At 43.5% G+C, this 22,587-nt stretch overlaps 1 protein-coding gene across 1 annotated transcript; it reads left to right on the top strand.

Annotated features, from left to right (window-relative positions):
* Positions 1–2,013: 2,013 nt before the first annotated feature.
* On the top strand, positions 2,014–22,290 carry LOC103369843 (myelin protein zero-like protein 2). The gene is given in 8 exon segments (XM_008298671.1): positions 2,014–2,029; positions 2,032–2,078; positions 2,080–2,194; positions 2,229–2,294; positions 17,972–18,141; positions 18,476–18,686; positions 19,312–19,483; positions 21,010–22,290. Coding segments are annotated over 8 exon segments (957 nt in total). The 3' UTR covers positions 21,170–22,290.
* The last annotated feature ends 297 nt before the right edge of the window (positions 22,291–22,587 follow it).

Genomic DNA, 22,587 nt, shown 5'->3' with positions numbered 1-22,587 from the left:
TGACGAATGCCTGAATCAGTTTCAGTCTCTACGCCTGCAGACTGATCAGTTTTCTCGCTGTAGCTGCAAACAGCCCTACATGTTGTCTTTGTACCGGCTCGAGTGGAAAACGACGGCTTCAACAGCTTCAGGTTCTCAACAATAAATGAAGAAGAAACTCTTTCAACTTAAAAGAGGAAAGCAAGTCTATAAGCATTGATTACATGACGAGTTGATTCAATCTTCAGTTTATTGAACTTGTTTTTTTCAAGTTCACTTAATTTAACTCGACCAGTTTTACACTCACAACTCATTAGATGACTCTGGACTAGTTAATCAAGCAAAGGGCCGTTAAAGCAGCAGGAAAATTTGTGTTTCTAAGCTGAAATAACTTGGAATAATTAACAGCAAAGCATTTACTGTCAAAATACCGCCTTTGCCCTTCATAAATGATGACATTTTTTTGTCAGTGGTTTCATTTCATTCATGGATCACTCATAAACTGTTGGTGAAGACAACTTTCAGGTTGCATAGATGTGAAAAACATTCTGTCTCAGGTATTTCTGTGTGTCTTTCATCTACACAAGGGGTTAAACTATCTACATATAGACTGCAACAACCTCAGTCTGTTTCCTCCAAACCCCCTCATGGCTCGTCATCTGTCTGCTGACAAACAATAGAGTCACTGATACAAGGACAAGAGCTTCTAACTTCCAGACACGTCTTCTGTAATTATAGGTGACAATAAAGGGCAATTCTAAGCAATTCTAATTGCTAATGGTGGAGTTTGGTTCAAATGCCTGTTGCTCTTTTTCAGTAAGTCAAACAGTCCATGATTATACTTTGGTTGATTCCTTTTTTTAAATCCATATAATAGGAGTGAATTTTATATTAACCTATAAAAAAAGCTTTAAGTACAGAGTTGGTAGCATGTGCTGTTTTACTGATTCACTCCTAGTTTATCATCTCAAGTGACAGCTCATATGGTAAATGTCTGCAAGCCGTCCTGCTGCAGTTCATATTTAAAAACATCATAGAGGCTGAAACAAAGGCCATCAAAGATTTAAACACTTTTAGGTTGACTACGGGATTTTTATGCAGATTTTTGAAGTTTTGGAATTCCAAAAGCACTTGTCATGCACATTCAGTAGGATTTAATAAAACATGTTGGTATATCAGCCATAAAAATGTGGAGGTTTGAGCAGCAGCCTTTTTGATCTTCCTCAGCCTGCTGAGGCACATCAAAGTGCTGCTCTGCCCCCAAGTGGTTCAACTCAGCAAAAAGCCAGTTTCACAAAGAGAAGAATCTGCTGCTGCTCTCCATCAAAGGCCAGAGGAGCCAGCACATGAACATCTCCCTGTTTGTTTGTAAAGACAGACTAGTCCAGCCTATCAGCTGCATGTTAGAGGCTTCTGGCAGGTTGATGACCATAAATTCACTTTTTGTATTTTTGTCTTTTGAAAAGCAAAGTGCATTTCTTCCTTTACAATCCAATCAAATGTGACAAAAACAATTATTTGCCTAAATTATCTGACTTTTATGTGATATGAATTAATTTAAGGATTTAAATCAAACCAATTAAATGAACAAATGAACCAGGAGGTTTGAGTCTATTAAATTCTCACTGAGAGAATTTAATATATCAAAACCAATAATAAAGACACGAATTAAATCACATCAACTGAGTCATTTAAAGCTTTAATTGTGTGACTTGACGCGTCATAGCGCACAGCAGCCCGTGACCATCCACCGACGGCTACTTCATGCTGTTTTATTACATAACGAAACATCACATCATATACTAAAATGAGATTATAACTGAATTACGCACGACTTCTCCATACACTGTGTAATGGCCGGCAGATTACCATTTCGGGTCATGCGTTTGCGCAACAGCTAAGGAATGGCACCGCGCATGGAGCAGAAGAACAGGTTGGGCGACCATCAAGAATTCGCCGGCTTTGGGTTTAACATGTGAGAGAGCGATAAGAGGGAGGCGAGGAAAGTGGATGACTTTGTTACTCCGCCCGAAAATGTGGTGGGAGGGTGCTGAAATGAAGTGTATGAGGGCAGCGGCGAGTTGGGACACGTCTTTGGAGAGACAAGGCGCAGGAGAGGGCTCACCGTGACTTCATGTTTTCATCCCTCTCCGAAGGGGATCCACAGACTTGTCGGCCGGGTTTCCCGTCTCTCTGAGTCGGCGGAGGAGTCTCAGTGGCTCCCGGTCTCTCGCTCATCGGACAGCCTGCCGTCCATCCAATGTGCGTAAAAGGGCTCCATTTCCTCACCGTCCTGGCTGGACTCGCAGCTTCAGGTGAGACCCCGATGCGCGCGCCCGTGTGTGTGTGAGAGAGAGAAAGAGAGCGGGTGATCTGAGAGAACATTTCTGATTTAATGTGAAGGATCACGTTCATCAGCACTTTTTGGGGTTTATCCAAGTTTTGTTTTATGTTTTAAATTTTGATATTTTTCAAAACGGAAGCCTTGTTTTGATTGTGGCACGTTCATCCAGTGATTCTTCAGCCTAGAAACAAACACGTCGTTGGACAATGTAGAGATTTTACACCCACGGACTCTGTGCGTCTTGCTTTGCGCATGGATTTTTCCAAAAGTTTACACAGTGTGATATCCCAGGAGGGATCTTAGGATGTAACAGGATGAGCATTAAGACAGAGTAGTTTCCAATACTCGAGTTTCAAAGAAACCCCCGCTTGTCTGTCCATTAGTGAAAGCTCCGCAGGGACCCTTTAACCTCCATCTCAGATCGCTGTCGTGCGTCATTGGGAAGTGGAGAACTTGGCACAGTGGCACCGGGTGGGTCGCTCAAGAATTCCTGTAAACGCCATAAAACAGCCATAGTGGGGGCCACTTCTGACAAGATAATGGCTGTACAGTAATTGCCGGCTTCAAACCCTGGTCGCATTGTGTGTTCTGGGTATAGCCAGCCTCCTTTCCTGCACATTAATGCGCATCCGTGCTTACGTTCACAGGGATCGTGAAGGGCCCGCTGGACCCAGATAAGTCCACCTGCTTCCCGTTCAAGGGGGGGTCCAGGATATGTAATTTTTATCATAACAACTTGTCAGACGCACAAACAGTAGTAGAGCTGCATCCGGTTGCTGTAATGGCGCCACTAATGGAACGCGTTTTAATATCATGAATTGGCGTATCAGTGGCGATTCATTCAGAAGACGCCAGGTTGTTTAACCTTGAAGTAATCTGCGTCCATCCCAGTTAAGTGGATTATATTGATTGAACATGTCCATCCGCTGCCAGAGCACCATGTTGGGATTCAGTGTAATAGCAAGCTGCTGGTGTTTACAATGAGCATGTGCCTGCAGATCAGTCACAACACAGTGAAGGACTGACACACACAGAGCAGGAGGACGGATAAATACACTGTGGATATAGAGGGAGAGATAATCAAATAACAGCATGTGGATGAAGAAAAAGCATGTTGGAACTGATTACAGCTCAGCAGCATCTCAGTTCTCATGTCTGCCGTGCTGTAATCGCTTCCATTGCCTTTGGCTTTATTGGGTTGGCAAAATGGCAAAGCATGCAGAAACAAGCCAGCACATACATTTTATTTTCAGAGGACATGTACGGTGTAAAATTGCAATCAAGTGTGCAAACCAAATCGACGTTTCTCTCGCACCCATCACTGCTCCCATTAGGTAGACGCACAGTGACATTAAAACAGCACAGAGCACATTTGCACACATTTACCCATCAGCCCGCTGCTGTTTTGACACGCCTTGCACTGATCAAAGACAGCTCGTACTCATTTGCAGACTTGCCGCAAAGAGCCTATTTTTAAGGAGATATGATACAACAAACAGAATAATCTCCTCCTGCTCCCACTGCTCTGAACACGATCACAGCAGGAGCGGCGGTGGTGAAAATCCATCACTGCTCTCGGAGATAAACGCGCTCCCCCTTTGTGTATTTGTAAAGTGTGTTTGGCAGGAGTTTTTCTTAAAATACTATAAATCACAATTTGTGTCAGGATGCGTTTGGGAGCATTGTTTTTTGCTTTCCACATCCCCAGAATGAAATCGCTTTCTGGAAACGATGTGATCATTATCAAATTTGGGTTTTTTCAAATATGTGTGATAGAAGCTCTTGTGCTCTTGAGGCACAGCACAGTCAGCCATAACAGCCAGAATAAAAACATCCTGTCTCACCAAAAGCATGCTTCCCGGGAAGTTCACAAACAGAATGCCGTTTTTTGTGCCAACTTCTGAATCAAAATGTTCATTTACATACAAAAAAAGAAAAAGACTGAGGTCATGGAAAAGCATGGAGCCTTTAGAGGAACTTTGGTTGTCGGCGCCTGTTGTGGCTCCTCCCAGCTTTGGGTGCCATGTTGCCCCACAAGTTTGTCTCCAGTACACACAATGATGAAAAATCCATCAGTATTAATCTGTGTGTCAGACTGAGGCAATTGAAATTAGACATAAGCATCGAGGCAATCAAGGTTTCATATCTAGACTTTGACAAAGGAACCTTCTACAGGACAAGTATTCAAATGATCAAATCCTCATGACACACAGTGTTAGGTTCAGGTGGCCTCATTAAACCTTCTGTGACGTCACATTTGCTGAAGACCGGTTTGGAAGTGGCTCAGCCGTCGGCATGTTGACTCCTCCTGACTCTTGGCTAACCCAAAAAGTAACAAAGAGGTGGCGCATGAATAGAAATGCAAATGTGTCTGGTCCACAAACTGTCCTGTGGCAGCTGCCAGTCAGAGCGGCTACGGCTTTAACTATGCACAACTTTAAACCTGAATACAGTTTAAATGGCTGAGTTATATACAAACCCACCCCTTGTATAGCTGACAGGAGTGAGGACAGTAGCTATAGAGATCGAAGCTGCTTTTGTACGAAGGCTGTAAATGTGTTTGTTTCTGTTGTAAAGTTGGACATTTTAACACTGGGGTCAACTCGGATTGGCTCACTTTTAGAGAAACCCTCAAGTGGTCATTTGTGGCTCTGCACATTTTGAACTTTTCTGCCCAGGAGCTTGTTTCTTAGGTTCACCGACGTCTCCAGCCTTTATTTACACACATTCTCCTTCTTTGAAATTAGTCAAACAGTTATTTAATAAGGGGCGCTCACCTAGTTGAGCGGGCAACCCATGAACAGGGGCTATAGTTCCCCGAAGCAGTGGTCGTGAGTTCTCTCCCCTTTCCTGTCTCTCTCTACTGCCAAAAAATATATATATTAAAAAACCCAAAACATTTAATTAATAAATAGCCACAAAATACAAAAGACATGAGCTGAAGTCACAGCAGCCAACTCCAGAGACAGATTATTCTTTTTGTCTTTAAGCTAATGAAACATTTAAAAAGAGAAAGTGATGTTTGAGCTCTAAGCAGGAACCTCAAAGTGTCAGTTTGTAAGAATATGTCACCATAAACAGACAGAATCCGTTGATGATTGTTCTGGTGTTAATCTAACAATCTAGTTTAGTCGTATTTTTTTTCCCAGTGTCACATGGATTCAAAGCCAGAAAATGAACTGGGCCACACAGTGTGACTGAAAAAAACTAAAAACAAACCAGATTTCTCAAATTTCAGATAGCAGACAAAAAGTCTTTTTTTAAAACACTTGTTATCCCCGTCTGTTGACAGTACCTGTGTCTCTCTTGTTTCTGTGCTTTACTTTAATCCCTCTTGTCCTACTCTAACTTTTCTTTGTTCACCAGAGACAAGAAATGCTCAGAGGGTGACGTGTGCCAGCCTGTCCTGACTTACTGGTTTAACACTCACGCATGTGAACAAACGGCTGCTGGTGACTGCAGTAATCTAAGCGCTAACACCGGTTGTTCAAGCTTCAGTTGACTCTGTTAGATTTACTGTAACGCAGCAGCTTCTTGTTCCTGTTTACCGGGATATCACGGTTACCTCTCCGCCGCGGTGTCACTAATCTGACCACAATAACAGGTCAGCGTAGCAAAGTGCCGCCGCGGTTTCTGACGTGCTGCACTGTGTTGACACACCTCGTCTGGCCTTTGTGCTGGCTGGGTGGGTGGGTGGGTGGGACGGCCCGGGGTGTGCTCACTTCACAATGTCATGTTCATTATGCAAGGACGCACCAACACAGAGGGCTTCAGAGGCACATCTGTGTGAGGTTGACAGCGAGGCACTCCCCGTGATAAACCTGTGCTCGGCTCTAAATGTAAACAGGGCTTTGAGCTCCATTCGTCACCCAATAGGAAGTGTTTGTGTTCGCAGGTTCACCCACGGTTTAAGTGTCTCTGCACACACACACACACACACACACACACACACACACACACGGTCAGTGTTCCTCAGCATGTTGTGCAAATGCAAATACCGCATATTTGTGAGCATGGGTTTCTGTTTGCGTAGCCACTTTTCCTCAGACTCTCTGTTGGCTGGTCGCTCATCATCCAAACTGTTTATCGTTACAGTAAACAAGTAGATGTACAAGTTACAACAAAACCTCCAGCAGGTTTACGGAATATGGCATCACTCACTGGTGTCTGCAAAACACCAGCAGCTGTTTCTGAGTCATCCGTTCTGCAGAAAGACGTGGATTTTATCATCGTTTGTCATTAACCGAATAACTTATGATTGAATGCAGAGCAGCCGTGACGGTTGGATTTCTCAATCCAGGAGAGTTGCTGTGCGTCGGTCGGGCTCGAGTGTATCCAGCCCTTGTGTTTGAAACCCAGGAGCAGCTATTAATGTGCTTTTTTTGCACCAATTCAAGTGAATGAGAGCGTAGGTTGAGGAGAGACGAGGGATCCACAGATGGAGCAGGTGAAGGACAAGCTGCAGAGGTTCTGCTACACGTGTAATATTCAATATTTACAGTAGAGTTGGAGATATCCTGACTTTTAGCTCATTCTCCTTATAACACGGGATCCTTCTAAGCCATGCCGTGTCTGTCAGACTTCGCTCCAAGTTTGAGAAACAGACTGAAAATTTCAAACTAAATGTGAGACAATCGTCGACAATAGACAGACTTGGTAACTTTTGCAAGCAACTGACAATTATAGAATAATGTTAAATGCTTAAACCTTTTGTAAGAGTTGGGAAGAGTCACACAGTCAGTAATACAACTCTGTGAGTTATGCTATTCATAATAGACCAGTAAAAGTAAAATTAGTCACCCATTAGGTCAACTTCACTATCATAAAGGAATTTAGTCAAACCAACTAATCTCTTCGAAGTTTTGCTAATTTCTACTCAACTGAATTCAAAATGCACGCTTCAGTCTATTTTATTAGAAACCCAGAACCTAAAAACACGAGTTCTTATAACTTGAGCCACTTGACGAGTTGAATAAACAAACATGTGCACGTTCACTGAACTCATTAAATTAAGTTCATGAGAAACACAATTGGTGCACGAGGAGACTAGTGTAGTGTACGGGAGGCTTTCTGTAGAGTGAGAGAAAAGAAATGGTGGAAACTTGCTGTAAGTTTTGGTTGGAATGAAGTTGTGCTTGTTTCTTTTTGTAATAATTACATCCATGACAAAGGTTTAGTGTTGAGTTCAGACCCTACATTCATAACGTATCTCATCTGGAAGCAGCTTCACACATTTTAGTGGCTGCAAGAGCTGGAAGAAGAAAACAAGTCTGTCTGATTTAACTCAACCTCTCAAGTTTACAGATCCCTCCTCCCCCCCAAAGTTGCTGATTTAACTTAGTTTTACACTTTCACAGCTCACAGGATCACTTTGAATTAATTACCAAAGTGCAGTCGACTCACATTTTAAAGGGAACTCAGGTTTCTAAGCCGAATGATTTACAGAGCAACCAGAGCCAAGCCACAGTATGAAAGTGTTTTTACAGAGCAGCTCTCTTTGTGACAAGCAAACCAATCTTCATTTTTAAAATTGCTATGTGCCCCTTTAAGGCGGAAAGCAAAGAGCAGAGGTCTGTACCTCCTCCACAGTGTGGTTTCTGATGTCTGTGCACTGTATATTGTCATTGGCTCACTTATTCATCTGCTGAGGAGCAGAGGTGGAAGCTGCAGTGGGACTGGATCCACTGACTCATACCACACAAAACACAGCAGGCTTCATAGTAAATATGTGGAACTCAGGCTGTCTTTAGAGGCTTGGATTGTCTGTCCAACAGAAGCCTGTGGGCTGTGGGTGACATGGATCGAAGCGTATGCATCGGACCTCCTCCCCCCCCCCTCAGGAGTTTGTAATCCCAAGGTGAAGTTGTTGAGTCAGCCGCGTGGTGGGAGTGGAAGAGGTTTGATGGATTAAACTCTTATCCTCACTCACCCACTTCACGTTTCCTCTGGACACCGTCGCCTGATGAATTACAATTGGCCTGGAGGAAGCAGGAGGAGGGGGGAGAGGCGGAGAGGAAGAAAGTGTTCGAAGAAGAGATTGATGCTCGGTCTCTGTTTGAACTGACCTTTACAGTCTTCCCAGACACATTAGTTTGGCATAGTTCATACACCTGTGGGGTTCAGAGCAGTGAATGCAGCATCAAAACAGCACTTTGTGGCATTTTCATAGAAAGAAATAAGATTCACCCCCGTTTTCATAAACAGCAAACAAACTCGTCTAAATAAAACGAATGAAAGCTTTTAGCTGTTCCAAACACCGGCTATGTCTCTCTTCATACTTGGAGTATGAGGCAGGGATAAGCAGGAACTGTCACAGTGGATGAAGGAAAACATCCCAACCTGCAGAAACTCCTTCAAGTGAGCTCTCATCTTACACAACATGGCCAGAAGTATGTGGACGCCTGAATGTTTCACCTACATGTGACGGTTACACATGTCATTCCAAAACCAGGACCATATGTCACGGCAGCTTTAACAGTGTCCGCTGTTGTGTGAAGGCTTTTCACAAGATGTTGGAAACTGGCTGCGGGGATTCGTTCCCAACACAGCGTTAATGAGGTCGGCGATGGAGCCTGGCTCACAGTCAGCATTCAAAATCCATCTCAGAAGGTGCCGGACGGGGCTGAGGTCAAGTTTTTTCACAACAAACTTAGAAAATCATTCCTTAAAGAGCTTCGCTTTGTGTTTGTCGACTTTGTCGTGCTGAAGATGGACAGATAGTGTCTGCCACAAAGATGCAGCCATGTTATTAGTATTATTATTATATAAAATATCTTTGTATGCTGTAGCTATAGGAGTTCACTTCACTGGTACAAAAGGGCCTCAGCCATGAAACATAACTCCAGAACCCCTGGCCATGCATTTGCTTGTTTTGGCACAACTTCACGCTCATGACTGAGTGAAAGAACGGAAACCCGCACAGAGAAAATGTTCAGTTGAGTAAGTTACACAGCGCTGTGTCCATCTCAGGGGTTCCCTCCCATTACACCACTCAACACTCACCCTCTCCCTCAACTCGGAGTCCTCCTCCTCTGTTACCTGAACCTGCTATTCCCAGCCCTCGGTCCAGCCCCTCATGAAAGACAAGCCTTGTTAAAAACAGAGAAAACTAACCTGGGTTTGTGAAACCTCTCACAAAGAGGAGAAGAGGCTCTTTGTAATCCACTGAGCTCTTTGTGTGTTTGGTCCTGTCCTAAGTGTTTCCTCTAAAACCGGCGCGACAGAGAATCGGGTTTCCTCCGGTGGTCCCTTTGTTTCTCAGCCATAATGAAGAGAGGAAAGGCACAAACACACACCGTCTAGGAAATAATGTAATGAAACCAATTTCCTGATTCGGAGTTTTGTGCCAGCTGCTTGATTTCTCCTGCAGTGTTTCCTCCCCTCTCTTAAAGTCCAAGAGGGCTCCACATCCTCTTTGTAAATGATAACAGCATGCAGGCCTGCAGGGCACACGGTAAAGAAAACACCTCTTAACAGTGGCCGCTAACTGTGCGGGTATCCCCATGTTATCCTCAGATATCATGATGCTATCATACTGTTCACTCTGTTCTTTTGCGATTCACAAATCTGCATATTTATGAGCAACTGCACCAACAAGCCCTGAAGCTGACTAGCAGGCGACACGAATACATGGTTTGTTCACTGTGTGGATTGTTTTTTTTATAGATATTCACAGAAAAATATTTAGAATACCAGAGACTGTTTGCTGAGCAGTTACGACAAGCGTTCCATATACCGAGCATGCCTCTCTGCAGTGTGAAACACACCCAGAATGGCCTGAAAATGCTCAAGTTTAGCAGTGCTTCCCTTAATAATGGTGAGCAGGGTGAGTAATTCAGCCTGATGAGGGTGTTTGCTTGCTGGCTGGTCTGATCGTTAGCAGAGAGTCGGTGAAGTGTGATGAAAAGTCAGTCGAGGAAGAGGGAAGGTAAGCATTTATTGTTGGGTGCAGAACGTACTGTGCATGATTTTCAGCCTTGGCAGAACACTGTCAGAGAGCATTGTTTAACCAGGTAATAAAAATAGAGTCTAATATAGCAGCTGTGCGCAATAGAGTGCTGTTATAAAACCAAAACTTCTGGGTTTTGTTTCAGAAGTAAAAAAAAAAAAACTCATTCAGTGACATTGGATGACTAAAAGTCCAGCCTTGGAACAGAACCATGTGGCTCGCTTCATGCTGTAGATGAGGGGTGCAGCTTTTTATTCAGTATTTTTTGGACATCATTTACCCAAGAGGACACATTTCAGCCATTCTGTCTTTGATATTCCTGAAAAAACTGAACAAGTTCTATGAGACATTGACACCTAGTTGGACAGTTGGCTTGAGAAACCCAATGCTTACAAACTGTCAAATCATTTTACATGTAAACTAGCGCTGACATGGATCACTTTTGATATTCCTCATACGGCGCTTATAAGAGACATGTGACATAAAGCATTATAATAAACAAAAAACTCTTTTTAAATTGGTCACGAACTAAAACATTTACCTGACACTAATAAAACTGTGACTCTGTGACAGCTCACCTGTCTGGGGTGAAAAAGGAACACAGTGTGATTTGCCATTAGATCTTGATCACGCCCTAAAGCAGTGGTTCTCAAACTGGGGGTGGGGACCCCGATGGGGGTCCCAAGATCATTTCAGGAGGTCGCCAGATCATTGTAAAAATAAATAAAAATAAAGCCTAGATTTGTCAAATAAATGTGTACCAGGTCAAAATTAGAAGTTTAAACTTCTTCCCTCTTCTTTTTCAAACTTGTTAATATTATGATTTGATTATGTGATATTATTATTATTCTTTTTTGCTCTTTTTAAAATGATTTTCTTTTGTTTTTATTTTTTTCCCCCTTTTATTTGTTCGAAATAAATTCAATTAATTTACTCATTTAAAAGAAAATTAACGTCTTAATGTAAAGAGATTAATCTGTGGAATTAACACTTCCATTTTTAACGCATTAATGCACGAACAACAAAGTTATTACTCATGCCATATTAAAAATTCAAACTGGGGGGTTGTGGCTCAAAAAGTTTAGGCACCACTGCCTTAGAGCAAAGCCTGCTGCATCTACATCACTATAAAAAACAAATCCAACTGACTGAATGATTATTGTTGTATATAATATATGTTATATTGATTTAAAAAAAAAAAAAAGTGAGCTTTTACAAGATTGAATTTCCCTTCTGGGATAAATAAAGTATTTTTCATTTCATTCATTTCATTTCATAAATGGGACAATTGTTTGCAGAGTTAACATCATGCTGTGTTGAAGGTGGCTAGCGATTGACGCCATGAAGTCATTGATAACATGAGGTAACAAATCGAGTGACAAGAGTCATTTCCTCATAGATTTCTATACAACTGCATTTATTTCTGCAGCCAGAGGAGTCGCCTCCTGTTGGCCAACAGAGAGAATGCAGGTTGGCTTCAGTGTTCAGGCCCAGAGGCTTTTATATAGTCCACACTCTAAGACAAATTCACATCCAGTGCAGCGGTTAAAGCGTGAAACTGTTCCCTTATAAACCTTCAAACCATGACAAACTGCAGTTGTGCCAGTTTCTACATGCATAGCATCGTTTAGTATGAGGGCAGGACTGAGTGGACATTTCTACAAAGATGCTTTATTCAGCTATAGCAGAATAAAAATGACATCTGCCGTACCGTTCTCTGTGCACCAAGACAGCAAATGTGAGACTAAAGGCATTGTGAAGCATCTCTGGACGGAGGTTATGCACTTTAGAACTTGCCCAGACTCTTTGACACGGGGTGAAATATTATACGGGCAGGTCGAAGACTGCTTGATATTTTTCTGCTTCTTTGGAAGGCTTTTATACGGTCTTGGGATGACCGCCAAGTCAAGCAAACCTAATCACACTCGAGTGGGCTTGGTTTGATTATTTTTCAGCAGATGAAAGTATTTGCCCTCCTTGGCTTCAGAACCGGCCAGTGGACCCGCGCAGTTTGTACCAAGTAGTGTTGACAGGTGGAATAAAGTGCATTAAAGGTTCAGCAAGTTCATTTTATTTTGATATATTGGACGTATTGATATACATTATGGACTAGCGCCAACACCAGTACATCTAATGGAGCCTGTGTGTGTGTGTGTGTGTGTGTGTGTGTGTGTGTGGACTTGTGCCAAAAGCAAACCTCCTGAGACACGCTAACCCTGGCAGACACACACACACACCCAACAATAGAAGATAACTTTTTATGACCTATTCTAGCTATCCCTGATGCTATATTTGTTCATCTGCACAAACATCTGGAGTTTACATTTACAAAGATATGCACAAACACCCACACACACACACACACACACACACACACACACACACATGCGCCGTCTGCAGAAGTGTGTGTTTGATAAGACTGGAGATGGAGTCCCGTGTGGGAAAGTCTTCCATTCTCGGTATAACAGTTTCAAGTTAAGGCAGCCAAGTGTCAGCGCGCTTCGCTCAATGACTCTAATTTGGTCTTTTTAATTACCAGTGAATACTTTAATAGAGCTCCTTCAGATGCGTCACAGTATTTATGAACGTTAATGAGCAAAACATGGAGCAGAGACCAAATCTGAGTGAAGGAGTTTAACTAATGATTCATCTGTTTTCTGCTTGTTTTACCAATTTCAGAGTCCTCTGCAGAGGAATTAACTCCAATCATCAGTGTTATAAAGACAGTGGTGGAAAGTAATCGAGTACATTTACTTGTATTTAAGTAGAATTTTGTCATACTTGTAGCTTAGTGTTTCCACTTAATGCTAGTTTATAGCCGACTTACACTTCAGAAATATTTTACTTTATACTTTAACGTTAATTCCTGTCACTTTAAGATGAAGATTTTACACAATGAATAATATAACAAGCAAATACAACACATTGTTAAAGATTACATGACTGTTTTCCAGCCATCTTGACGTCTTACAAGCCAAAAAATGTGACGTCTTAGGTGTCTATGGGTTGTTAACAGCTCCACCAAAAGTTTTTTTTTTCCCCAATAAATGTTAAAATGATCCATTATCTCACTAAAAATTAAGAGAAAAAAAAGCTCATTTGCAGATTTGTGTATCAGGACTTTGTTGTTCCTTCTTTCCTCTCCCATTAATCATCTTAGATTTAGCTGCTGTCCCTGAACATAACACTGCATATGAAATAGTTCAAATCTCCAGGAGCTACAACAGGAAGACGCTGATAATCTAATGATGTCACATGTAATAATATATGAGCCGACGGGACCAAATCAGTGTATTTACTTCAAAGAAAGCTGCAGAAATGGACAGAAAATGTGTAAAAGGACAGGAGGAGAACGGTTCAGCCGGCCAGGAGTTAAACCCGAGACTCACTTCTGACAACGTTTACTCGTTCTGCAACCGAACCGACTGGCTCTTGGCTCATTCCAGGAACTTTCCCCTTCATACCGAGGCTATTTCCTTTTACCTGAGTGGGGTTTTTCATGTAAAATTGTTTCTAGTAATGTTTTGTGTTGCTGTGCGAGGACTTTTACCTGACTGAATGATCTGGATACTTCCTCCACCACAGTTTTTAGTAAATGAATCCCGAACTGGCTCCACTTTCTTCTTCAAGTTCCTGTAAAACCCAAATGAATAAATAAATAATCTGGATAAATGTATACATTTCTCCGGCCGCCTCAGTGGGCTACATAACTCCAGCTAAATAAGCTGTGAAAGCTCTCTCCCTGTCTCTGGATGCTGGGTGTGGTCAGACAGGATGTTCGGACATAAACAAGTGAGCGACTCGGGCCGGACAGAAAAGCGTGCTGGAGGAGAAGAATGGACGCACAAACAAGCAAACAAACAAGCACTTTTTTTTATCTTATCTCATCCTTACAGGCTGCAATTATGAAGAATACATTTTCCATCATTTTGTTATCCGCTCCATCCGTCCACTCAGAAGCCTGCTCCACCGTCCTGATGCTGTTCATCACTTAAGCTCACTTCTGCTTATTTATCTTGTTTTTTTATCCTCAAAACGAGTCAAATTCTGCGCTCCTAATGTCTTTACTCATGTAATGGCACGCATCCTTCTCGCCAATTAGTGCCTGCTAATGACCGATTAAATAGTGATCATGTACTTTCCGCCGCAGGGAAAATGTAGTAATTGAGGCGCTGTACGTAGCCCTAACAGGGCTGTCATTCCGCTAATATCCATTTTGCCTTCAAAAAGGCCTAATTAACCTCAATTCTTAAGCAGCTCGGCTCTCGTCAAAGGACGGCGTAGTTGAAAGCTTTCTACTTTTTTGTTGTTCAAAGGAGATTAGCGACGCTTATTTAAATTCATGCACTGTAAATAGACTTGGTTAAGGGTAGAAATGTGAAATGAGGTGTTATGGCCTGGAGGACCCGCGTTCTCCCTGATATCTGAAGCACGATGAATCATTTCAGCTTTTAAAACAATTTGGTAGAGGAGGATAGGCATCGCGCTATATTGCTCTGATAGTCTTCCGTGTTCGCTGTGATCTCTGGAGTAACGGAGGCGTCTAACTGTGAGCGCTGATGTCTGAGTAGTGAGTGTTGTTACAGATATTTACCCCTTTTCCTCTGTGTGTAAACAGGATGGGCTGCAGCTGGGATCGCTATGATGGCTTTCCAACTGTGGTGCTTTGGGCTAAAGGCTAATGTCGCCATCCGAATGTGAATGTAATGATGTTTATCAAGTGTAATACCATATTCACCACTCACACCATTTACCCACGAGCATACAGTTGATTCAGATGGGAATGTTATAGGCAGATATTTCATCTTAAAGCCGAACGGTGCTCCAGAATTTTGAACACAGTGTTGATGTAGCAGGAAACAACCATTGTTATGCGTAGATTAAGTGGAATAATAGCGTTTTTCACAGAAAGTCACTCTCCCTTTGTGCGTGTTACGATCTGAGCTTCTCTGTCGCACGTTTCGGCAGTCGTTCTGGTTGTTCTGGTTGCATGTTGGTGCATGTGAGTCGCTCCCTGTGACGCTGTTGGCCTTCTCCGCATTCATAAACCGAGAGTGACCTCACAGTGTTGTCCGTGTCCGTTTCAACACCCTCCCTGTTTGTCACGATGGAGCGGACATGAGTGGGGATGGCACCTGAATTGGCATCGGGGCCATTCAAGGTGTTTTGCAGTGGTAGTGTGGGCTAATAGTCGTGGCTGGTTTATTTCTCTTTTGCTCTTTGTAAGTGAAAGTGAAGGGAGGTGTGGCCAACGTGAAGGTTCTGACCTGAGGTGCTGGTCCTCTAGTGACAGCCGGTGACTCTGAAAAGGTACACACAAATCATTTAGCTTTAAGCAAATTAAAATGCTGGCCTGATGATGCTACATGAACACCTAAGAATCACCAGAGCACTTCATCCTGAGGGGAACGTCTGCACCATCGAGACATTCACTCATCGTTGCAGTACATAAAAAGTGTTTAGGGTTCATCTCCTGAGGACCAAGACAATCCAAATTCCACGGTGTGCCATGGCAATCCATCCAGAATTCACTGAAACATTTTCATCTTGACTTTATTAACCTGTCGGCTGACTGAGTGACAAGATGCTTGAATAGAAAACTAAGATGTACCTGTAGACTGAAATGAGTCATTTTGTGAGACTTGCAAATGAATATAGTAGCTTGTTTGTGCACTCCTCCTCCTCACCTGTACTCCCTCTGCTACTCTTGGTCAACCTCACATGCAGTTTGGTTCGTTAGACCTTTACCTCACATTTAACACACACACACACACACCAGCAGTCTGCCAGGGAGGGAGTCATTACTGGCTGCACTGCTACAGCCAGCGCTGATGCTATCTGCATAATGAATATCCTAAACACAGGCAGTTTAATCCACTAACTTCAGTGTTTCCATACACGCAGCCAGGTAGAGCAAGAGGCGAGAGAGCAGCGGTGCACGGGAGGCTTTGTTTCCTTTTGAAGTCCGTCCAACTAAGCATTAAGCAATTTGCAAAGATGGACGTTTCTTGCGGCGTGCCCTCTGCCTGTATTGCTCACTCGTACACGCTGCTCCCAGGTTTCAACAGGCTCATTTAAAACACATTAGGCTGTTAGAGCGCTGTCAGGGCCCGGCGATGAGAGAGAGGCCCGTCTGTTTAATGCTGCGAGGGGGCCGTCTGGTCGCCCCGCGCTCTCATCCCAGCCCACAGGAAGCTCTCTCCAGCCTGATAAGGAACAGAACATGCCGCTCAAGGAGCCAAGCCCCCGCTGACATTTTCCCAGCTTGCTCCTCCTTTAATGCTCACTGTTCTAATAATGCAGAGGCAAAAATATGGCTCAATTTGTCTTGACTTTTCTCATTTGCATGCCTGGAGCCTTGTATTATCATTCAGAGTAAAAAAAAAACTCCTCAGGTTACTTAACCCTCATTCTAATTTGCAGAAGAGAGCTTGATTGGTTATGATAGGCACCGTCAAACTGCTGCCCTAAGTATTGTGTGACCCTTTTTAGCAGTCGACAGATTATATCTTTTACATTTTGATGCTTCTGTGGGCGACTACATCAACAGAAACCACTGTCTCGTTTATAAAACTGTAACCTGGTATAACACAGACACTCTGGTGATTTATTGAGCTGCATATGACTCTGCTGTCAGACTAAAGTGTCTCTTATAGTCGGAGCTCGCATCAAGTGTTTGGCTTGTTCTGCAGGGTCCTCATATGAAGTGTGCTAATGATTGTAGACCGGGTCTTAGCCTCCCTGAGCTCAGTCTGACTAGCGGCTCTGTAGAGGCACCGTCTGCTGTGTGCCTCGCCTTTAATAAGACTAGACATGGCTGCTGATATTATTAGAACATATAGAGTCCGCTCTATAAATAACCCAGGTGATTTTGACTAGACACGAGCTTCCACAGAGACTCGCGCACATTCAGTGGGCAGCTCTGGAATACAGTAGAAACAGTGGAGGAGACATAATCAGACGGTTCCTGATGCGGTGCTGTCCGGGTGCCAGGCAGGAATTCAGCATTAAACGTGTGTCTTCCTTGAAAGGTTCATGCTTGGTGTGTGTGTGTGTGTGTGTGTGTGTGTATTCCTGTGCAGCGTATGTGTGTGTAATAGCACTAACTCCATTCGAGGGAGCTCCATCCATCATTATATGGAAGAGCCAAATCGTTGCCAATATCCCTCTCCGCTCACCCACTCCATTTATTTTACATCTAATAGGTCTGCTGTACTGTAAAGATTGATATAGCTCATATCCGCGTAATATACAGCAGACTCTCAATTTCAGCCCCTGCCTCAGCTGCAGCAGAGCAGTGGGAGGGTCACCCGAGTGTCACAGATTTGCCCCACTGATCTGAAATCAGTTGTAATTTAATGGAGTAGATTTTTGAAGGAAGTTCACTTATGGAGACTCTCAGCATTTAAAGCAGTCTGAAGGAATTCAGCACGTACCATCGGCTTGTCTTTAACAAGCCGTAGTGACGACCTAAAGTTTTGTCTTGCAGCAGCGGTGCGTAGGCAGAGGCAGGTCACTGGGTGCACTGCTGGCAGAAAGCAGCACTTCACTGATGAGGGTGAATTCATACTCTGCTGTGTTTTTGCATATGCATTTCGCCGTTTCCTTTACCCTTTATCTATATGTACATATGCATTGATTTTCCCACCGTGCGCCCTCGCTCTGTCTTTGAAGCTGACCCTTATGCTTGCATGTTGCAGGCGTGCTGCAGGTCAGCGGGATGCGTATCTACACATCTGGGGAAATCGAGGCAGTCAATGGGACAGACGTTCGTCTGAAATGCACGTTTCAGAGCTCAGCTCCCATCAACGTCAACCTCGTCGTCATCTCCTGGACCTTCAGACCCCTCGGACCGGGCCGAGAAGAGTCGGTGAGTGCATGTGTGTCTGCTGGCAAAAAAAGTGAGATCAAACCTTAACCCTCCCTCGTCGTGTCAGGGAGCATCCACCCCCTCAGACAACTCAGAGAGGAGCCGGTGAGTCATCCGGCTCCCTGCGGAGCGTCCAGCACAGCCTGTGTTTGTGTTCTTATAATAGACAGAATAAGAAGCAGCAGGTCTTTGTAAGTCTGGGTTCATATGTTTCTTTCTCTGCTCCAGTAAAATATCTTCCTCCACCAGCAGGAGCAGCCTCAGTTTGAGGCAATTGAACCAATCGGTGTCATCGTTGTTCCAACCAAATCTACCCTCCAAACTCCTCTTGCAGGTGTTCCACTTCCAGCAGCGGCCGTATCCTCCTGTAGAAGGCATCTTCAGGAAGCGCATCGTCTGGGCCGGGGATATTAACGGCCGCGATGCCTCCATCATAATTCGAGAGGTCAAGTTCACCTACAACGGCACCTACATCTGCCAGGTGAAGAACCCGCCGGACGTCCACGGCAGCGTCGGACAGATTAAACTCCGCGTCGTCACCACAGGTCAGCACATTTATTTTCAAAGTCACACATGTTGCTGTCTGTGAATCCATCTGCGCACAGAATAATAATACAGTACACAATGTCAGTACAGTGTATAAAGAAAAGGTAATTTAACATTAGTATGATAATCTTTGAAAAGAATAAAAAGAAAAAATAGAACCTGCTGCAGCAAAGGATTAAATTACTGATTTTAACTACTAAAATTAGATTATTATTCATTAGATGTTTCATCCTGATTTCTTTGTGACCAAGTAACTTACAAAAGGGACCCTCTTTTTGTGTGTATTTTCATTTTTTATACACAGCAGTGTTCTGGAGAGATTTGGCAGCGTTAGCAGCAGTGAGATGATGTTTGATGTCAGAATGCTAATATGTCCACAGTGTCAGCGCTAACATGCGCGTGGTTAAAAGGTCCAGTGGCTTCAGTATCTTAGTTTAGAGTGTTAGCAATTACAAGGTGACAGGACTATTGTTGTTTTTCTTTGAAAGAGAACTGAGCCTTCACATTAACAGCAGCTCACAGACAACATGCAAAATCCCAAATAAAATGTTTCTGAGCAGTGATTTTCTTTGTCTTTTCAAGTATGCGCACTCACACTTGTGCATTCCTGTGTTTCCTCGTCAGCTTCCTTCTCCGAGCTTCTCCTCCTGGCGCTGGCCATCGGAGGCGGCATCGCTGTGGTGGTCATCCTCCTCATCATCATCGTGTCCTGCAGGAGGTGCAGTAAGCGGAGACAGAGGCAGATGGAGGGGAACGAAGAGGCGCCCCGCAAAGAGAGAAAAGACCCCACCGCGTGGTAAGACCGACAAGAAAGGCAGAGGGAGAGGAAGAAGGGGATAGAGAGAGGAACCGAAGGATGGCACACTTCCTCTCTTGCTCTCCGTCTGACTCTGGGGATCAGGGCATGTGGTGCTCCTTCTCGGGGCCTGGGGCTCTTTTCCTGCTGGACGCTTCACTTTCTTCCTTCCTCTTCAACTGCAGTCTTTGGATCCCAGATTTGGACCAATAATGGGCAGCTGTCATTAAGCAGAAATCAGTGAAGAATGTGCCTTTGTGTAGAGAGCTATAGAAACCGAGCATTAGCTTCTATCATATCACCATGCGCCTTTCATTCCTGGAGAGAAACGACTGTTTTTTTATCACATCCTCCTTTCATGTTTGGCTAAATGGGCTTCCAAACACATTTCCTGTTTAGATTAAATGTTTAGATGATACAGAGGTAGAACAATGGTGTATTCCTGCTGTTTACTTCCCTACTAATACATTTCAAACCCTAACATACCAAATGAAGCTCAAGACACATGTTGGATATATTATATCAGCCAACAATAGACACAGCGGAACAATGACTGAGCACTTTCTAAGCTTCTATTGTTTTTTTTTTTTTTAATCACCACATGATGGGAATCATTATGAAACCCCACACAAAGCTATTATCAGTCCTCATTTCAATGCTCGTATGTGCCGGCTGTCTGATCCAATTCACTGTGGTTCATTTAAAGCTGCAGGAGGATGCTGGTTTGCATTACTGTTTTGTTTCACTACTGAGATCATGTTGCTGTATTTTCTCTGAGATTTTTCGTTGTTACTAGACTGATTTTGTAACTGCTGCAGAAATAATCAAGGTGCTATCGAGAAATCCAAAGCCTGATGGTGAGCACTTGTTGGAAACAGACATTTTATACAGTATTTTTGTGCAAATTTCTAAATTTCCGATTGTCAGATTGGCAAATTTTCAATTTTCTGATATTTTTATAGCGTTTCTAATGACCTATTGTCTGTTTCAAACAATGCGCTATTCTATAAAAAACAACCACAACATGTTTTTCCTGGGCGTGTGACTTCTTTGCCTCTCTCTTGGGTTTTCAGATCTTTCTGTAAAAGGTGCATTGACTGATTTATCCTCACTCTTGAGCTGTGACACTACCAAAAGCAGGCCTGTGAAGGAAAACTTTGACAGCTTTTTAGCCTTCATCTCGCTCGATCTGATTTATTCAGACTTCAAACTAAAGCTCTCATTGAAAAACTTGGTGAAGGAAGGAAACGGTTTCACCCCAATCAAATGCAGATGAGTAAACAGAGATTTTGATCCGACCTTTGCTCTCGACTTGGGACAGTTTACCGCCGTCTGATGCTAACCCTTTGTCCCTGCTGCTGTGTTTGTGTCTGCTCGTCTTTGTCCTTTCCCCCGCTGCGTGTGACTTGTGCACATGCGTGTACATCAATAATTCATGAATGTGTCATGCATGAATGCATATCCGTGTGTGTATCCCTTACCTCCCCCTGGTGGATGTCTGCTTGTCCCGTCTGTGCGTGTCCCAGCCACCCATCGAGGGCCATCCACCTCTACCTATCAGAGACGTCCGTAGAGATTGACAGTTCAGACGGCATGATCTCAGACCCCAGCACCCCCAGCTCGAGCTCCTCAGAGGACGAGGGCCCGAGCTCAGACGACGAGGACGACGATGACGACTCCGACTGAAGAGGTGGGGACAGAACGGGGAGACGGAAACGCTGATGTGAAGTCAGCCAGGGGTCTTGCTGAAGGGAAACCCGGACGGCACCTGTGGATCCCACTCTTCAGTCGAGTGGAGGCTGGATGATGAAGGAAGAGCTGCTTGCGAGCGCATTGTTCAAGACTGTGAGGAGAAGTTTCCAAACAAGAGCAAAGAGATGATCCCTCTGACAAGAAGCTGGATCAAAAGTCGAGTAACTTTACTTTTCAGAGAGTCCAGAAATATTCGCACGAGGGAAGAAATGCTGAATCCTGAAGCTGGCTTGGCGGCTGTCCTGAAGGGTAAAGGGGTCAATAATTGTCTGTTGGTTTAGACATGAATCTTGTTAAGTATAGGAAGTCAATACCAGAATCAGCTGCAGCAAGCAATCGATTTCATTGACGATATTGGCATGTTTCTATGTAGAGTAAGGAAAGCGGTTGCTGCCATGATGAGCCATAAACAGATCTTTATCTTTCTAAGGGTGCCTGCAGCTTTTAAAACCAACTTTCCTGTTAACTTGTGTGGGATCATCTGTAGTTACGTTTTACAGCTAGAAGTCATTCTGAACAATGTAGGTCTTGCATTTCAGTCATTAAGCACATCACTGTGATATCTGCCTGTCTGTGAGTACTCGTTAAAGGTGGCTCCATCCTACACATGTAGGCTGAGGTGCTCACAATATGTCACACCAGATTGCTTTGATAAAAAAAAGGTATAAATGTGATGTTGCTGCCATTAAGTCTGAAGGCCAAATCCTTGATCAGTGAGCGAGCGACTGCATGCAGGCACCTGCCCTGAACGTCGTGTGGGAGCAACACAGTCAGATCTGAAAACCCTTTGATTGCAAAATGTCCTTGAGAGCCTGTTTTCCTCTCCTGTGAATGCATCACGTCTACTAACAAATGACTGTACTGCTGTCTTTCGTCCTTGCATGACAGAGTTTTTACTTGTGTTTTAATACTGAGCAGTATGTTTAAAGACTTTCACTAGTTTTTTTTAGGTAATGCCAGAAATATTTTATCATGTTGTTTAAAAGTGTCACCGTATGTGTTTGTTATAGAGCTTTTATAAAAGATTTTCTAATAAAAATGCCTTTAAAGCCCGACCACGTTGTTTTTTACCTAAATATTAACCACACAAAGTTGTTCAGGGCGAACACGTGCAACAAATAATCACACACAACTCGGAGTGATTTGATAGAAGTCATCTATTATGTAAGAGAGTCGTCTTGTTATCCGGCATTTATTATGCATCATTATCTTCAATGCTCTACCTCCAGTTGTGTGTTTACGGTGTGTCGGTCTGCAGAGCTCCTCACTGTTTACCTGTAAGCACTGCTGCAGCAAGTCTCTGTTTAATTTGTTGCAGGCTCAATACTTTCATTCCTTCGTGACTTCAGTCT

The sequence above is a fragment of the Stegastes partitus genome, unplaced genomic scaffold, assembly GCF_000690725.1.
Source record: "Stegastes partitus isolate 25-593 unplaced genomic scaffold, Stegastes_partitus-1.0.2 Scaffold1338, whole genome shotgun sequence".
In the NCBI taxonomy this organism is placed as follows: domain Eukaryota; kingdom Metazoa; phylum Chordata; class Actinopteri; family Pomacentridae; genus Stegastes; species Stegastes partitus.
The sequence above is the reverse complement of the archived record's forward strand: the minus strand, read 5'-3'. Positions and strand labels throughout refer to the sequence as shown.